This window comes from Palaemon carinicauda, unplaced genomic scaffold, assembly GCF_036898095.1.
Source record: "Palaemon carinicauda isolate YSFRI2023 unplaced genomic scaffold, ASM3689809v2 scaffold2858, whole genome shotgun sequence".
In the NCBI taxonomy this organism is placed as follows: Eukaryota; Metazoa; Arthropoda; class Malacostraca; order Decapoda; family Palaemonidae; genus Palaemon; species Palaemon carinicauda.
Window position 1 is genome coordinate 15,001 of NW_027170517.1, and position 5,000 is coordinate 20,000.

General features: G+C 36.1%; 1 protein-coding gene across 14 annotated transcripts in view; it reads left to right on the forward strand.

Annotated features, from left to right (window-relative positions):
- Positions 1 to 5,000, forward strand: part of LOC137636392 (uncharacterized) — an 8,092-nt gene that overhangs the window by 1,436 nt on the left and 1,656 nt on the right. For all 14 annotated transcript variants that reach the window (XM_068368801.1, XM_068368807.1, XM_068368815.1 and 11 more), the window contains one exon: positions 1 to 5,000. This exon is cut by the window's left edge; it is cut by the window's right edge and continues 964 nt beyond it. In XM_068368801.1, coding sequence (XP_068224902.1) covers positions 1 to 5,000 — 5,000 coding nt within the window.

Here is a 5,000-nt window from a genome sequence, read left to right on the forward strand (position 1 = left end):
TATAGAAACAAGCTGTCAGAGCTAGATGATCATATCCTCTTGAAGAAATTTCCTGACGTATCTGATGAAGCAGAGTTAAAGCCAGAATTAACAAGTTGCCAGGATTATTTAGATAAAATTGAGTATTGTTTACCTTTACTTGAGATTTCCAGGGGTAATAATGGTTCTAATATTCCCGACGTGGCCCGCAGTTTACTGAAACAGCCAACAGCTCCTCTTCCCAAGTTTACAAGTAAAGAAGGAGAAGATTTATTGAAATTTATAGCAGAGTTTGAGGTTACAACTAATGTATTTCAGTATCCTGATAGAGATTTACTTTTATTGCTGAAGCAACAGATAGACGGTCGAGCAAAGACTTTATTATGTTCTCTGGAAGCTGACAAACAGCGTTATGTAGATGCCAAAGAATTATTGATTTCCGCCTTTGCTTCTAAGGAGGTTTGTAAAAACAATGCAATTAGGAAAATTACGGAGTTAAGTCTAAGAGAGGGTGATGACCCCTTCACATTTATTTCCATCCTCCGATCAGTATGTGAAGCAGTCAAGACTTTTAACATTGGAGCGGATGAATTTGTCAGATATTTTGCTTGGCACGGCTTAAATGGTCGCTTTCAGCGTCATTTTATTAATATTACAGGAAAAACTCATCCTTCCTTAAATGACATTATTTCACATTTCTTTGCAGCTTGCGAAAGGTACGAAAGTGACGGGAAAGGTGTTGAAAGCTTGAAATGTAAAGCTTCACGTGTCAAAACATTAACACTCCCTCTTCCTAAAGAGAGTACTACCAGCATGGCTGCGGAAGCAGTAGCATATGATAAAGACAGGTCTTCGCCTCAGTGTTCCTTGTGTTCTGCAGTTGGAAATACTGATAAATTTCACTTTATCCATAAGTGCCCTAATTTTCTTTCTCCTACAGATAAAGTGCATATTTTAAAATCTAGAAATGGATGTGTAAAATGCGGCCAGTTTAATCATGTTTCCGGTAAGTGTCGTTTTAAATTCAAAAGACGCTGTTCAAATTGTAACAGCTGGCATATGACGTACCTGTGTGATAGGAGTCCGTCACCAGGCAGAAACTCTAACAATATTAATAACTGCGAATCCAAGGTGGAAACTTCTCAAATAAGCAGCGGTGTTGCCGTCCTTCCCACTTGTCATGGTGATTCAATTTTACCCACTTTTTCATTTAAAGTTGGGGGGACTGTTTACAGAGGACTGAAGGACAGTGGTTCGCAGAGCACGTTTGTCACTAAGAAATTGGCGGAGGAGAATAATCTTAAAATCATTAACTCAAAGGTAAAGCTAACAGTTAATGGGTTTAATGGTAACAAGGAGTATTTTACTGAAATTGTTGAAGTTCCTGTTACGATCGGAGATAAATCCTTTATAATTTATTGCTTGGTTGTACCAAACATTAATGTAGCATTGAAATTACCTCTGCTTGGTAGATTAGTTGATAAATTTCAGGCACAAGGTGTTAAATTAGCTGATCAATTCCTTAATAAATTTTCTCATGAAATTGATAATGTTCAGCTCATTTTAGGTACAGACTTCGCTTATTGTATTGCAGGTACAGATACAGTTTTTGGAGGAATAAATTCATCGATGTATACCGAGTGTCATGCAGGTATTTTGTTGTCTGGTAGCATTGATTTAATGATCAAGAATATTGATAATTTAGCTGATAAGAGAGTGCCAACCTCGGCTGTTAGTAACCCATTTGAGTGTAGTTCTGCTATTCATATCCAGAGTAATTCATTTTTGCTGAACTCTAAAGTTGATATTTTTGCCGATGATGACTTTAATAATAACTTTGAGGTAAACTGTTCATTTTCTGTAATAAATGAGAGAGGTATGCTTATGGAGAAACCACTGCAACAGGCCACTGATCAACTTCTAGAGTCTGAATGCAATTATTACTTAAATTACGATCAGAATTCCTACAATGATGAAAGTATTGAACTTAATAACCAGTTGGTCGAATTTACCATCAAAACCCTTCGTCGTAGGGAGTCTGATGGACGTATTATCATTCCCTTGCTGTGGAATGGGAAAGTTTCTCATTTACTTTCAAAGAATGAACATCTATCTAGGTTGATATTAAGGTCTAACCTCAAGAGACTTAAACGACATCCAGAACGTTTGCAGCTCGTTGACCAAACAATTAAGGAGCAATTGAAGGCAGGCATAATTGAACCCATTTATGATTTAGAAGTGTTTAAAAGTGAGAATCCTCAACATTCTTTTTTACCACACATGCCTATCTTTAAACTGGATAGGGATAGTACCAAATGTAGGATTGTATTTTTGTCTAACCTTAGGGATTCTTCTAATAATATATCTTTGTCACATAACCAGTGCATGTATTCAGGGCCTACGTTAAACCAAAAATTGTCCTCTTCCTTTTTACAGCTTAGATTTGACCAAAAGTTACTCATATTTGACCTTAAGAAAGCCTTTAATATGTTATCTTTAACAGAAACTGATCAGTCGAAGTTGTTATTTTTTTGGTACAAAAATGTGAATCAAGGCGATTTTTCCTTATTGGCTTTTAAGAATGTAAGATTACCTTTTGGCCTTAGATGTAGTCCCTTTTTATTAATGATTTCATTATATTATATACTTGTGTTACAACCTTCAGAGGATTCTCGAATAGCAGATTTAAAGAAATTTATCTATTCCATGATTTATATGGACAATGGGGCTATTACTGCCAACACTTCAGAGGAGTTAGAGTGGTCGTATAAACAGCTTTCCAATATATTCAATCCCTATAAATTTGACATTCAGCAGGTTGTAACTAATGACTCAACTTTACAGGATGAAGTGGACCGCGAAGCCGAGGCAGCTACGCCTTTACGTAACAAGTTGTTTGGTTTAAACTGGGATCGATGTTCCGACGAAATTTTCACTAAACCAATTTTTCTTGATCCCAATGCTAATACTAAAAGGTCTCTTTTACAAACAATTTCTTCACAGTTTGACCTTTTTGGTTTTAATATGCCATTGTTTAACCGCTGTAGATTGTTCATGCATCAATTACAGTGTCAAAAGAATTTACATTGGGATCAACCATTAACGCAAGAATTGCAGAGAGAATGGATTAATATTTGCAGGCAAACCAACAGAGCTCCTCCTTTAAAAATTGCTAGGTGTGTTGGTCCACGAGATGGCAATTATGATATTTATATTTTTTCAGATGCAAGTAAGGACATATTTGGTTGTGTACTCTATTTACAGCATATTGAATCCAATCGCTTAAGCTTTATACATGCCAAAAACCGACTTGTAAATAATCAACTTAAGAGTAAATCCATGCCCTCTCTGGAACTTAACGCAATACATTTAAGTGTTGAGTGTGCTCTTGAGATTTACAAAGATTTGTCTGGATCTGCTTGCTTAAAACCCTTAAAGGTTAATAATATTTACGTATATACTGATTCTCTCTGTGCCTTACATTGGCTGAATTCTGCTGCCTTGAAATTGGACAAATTAAATAAACATTCTCCATTTGTCGTAAACAGACTTCATAATATACAAAGAATGTGTGAAACGGTTCCTATAAAATTTAGCTTTATTTCAGGGAAAAACAATCCTGCGGACATAATCACCAGATGTGTGTCATACAACCAGTTGCAAAATTCTTGCTTTTTTTCAGGACCAAATTTAAGTATAAATGAAGTTCCAGAATTATCAACTACCATACCAGCATTTGAGATGCCCACTGAGGTTCAAGCAACTCCTTCCACAGCTCAGGTTATTGAAGTTGCTAACAATCTTATTGATATTAATAATTATTCCAATTTCAGGAAACTTGTATTGATTTTTCGCAATATTTTCTTAGTGGTGCACAAGTGGAAGCTGAAAGCGAAAATTGCTTGCTCACCAGTCGCTAATTACTTTGCCCAGGCTATAAATTACTTGTTAAACAATGAACAAAGGAAGCATTATCCTGAGGTATATTCTTACCTACAGCATGGTCTTAATTCCAGAAAAGACATTCCTCCTATTATAACGCAACTTAATGTATTTTTAGATTCACAGGGTCTTCTGAGAGTTAAGAGTAAATTAAAAAATTGGAATTATGGCTTAAGTGGAAATTACCCTTTATTATTGCACCCAGACAGTCATTTGACCAAACTAATTATTTGGGATGCACACCTCAAATTATTACATTCAGGATGTTATTCTGTATTAACAGAGCTCAGAAAGCATTATTACATCCCTAAACATTTCTCAGTGGTGAAAAAGGCTCTTAAACAGTGTGTTCATTGTCGTAGGTTTAATAATCGCTATATAAGGTTAAATCAGAACTTTTACAGAGACTTCAGAGCAGATCCTCCTACGGTTCCTTTTTCTAACATATTTATGGATTATCTAGGACCCTTCAATACGAAGGATGGAAAAGAGACCCGTAGGGTTTGGTTACTATGTATCACCTGTACTTGGTCTAGGGCAGTTAATCTCAAAATTTGCAGGAGTTTGAATGTTGCAGAATTTTTAAGAGCATTTCAGCTACACTGCTTTGAGTACGGGATTCCTCAACTTTGTATTAGTGATCTTGGGACTCAGTTGGTGGCAGGAGGTAATACCATAACTTCCTTCATTAGTGACCCTCAGACTCAATTATATTTTGAGGAAAATAATGTAAAACCCCTCTCCTTTCAGCAATATTTCAAAGGCTGCAGTGAATTGGGATCATTAGTAGAAGTCTGTGTAAAAATGGTCAAAAGATTAATGTTTGGAGCAATTAAGAATTTTATATTGACGTATGTAGACTTTGAATTTCTTGTCTGTAATATTGTGCATCTCATTAATCGACGACCTATAGCCTTCAAAGAAGCTGTTCGTGCTGAGACTGACAATGTGCCCGAACCAATAACGCCGGAACAGCTCGTGCGAGGCTATGAATTGACTTCTCTAAACCTTATCCCTAATCTTCAACCTCTTTCAGTTGAAGATCCAGAATTTGACCCTGATAATCAAGCTATTTCTCA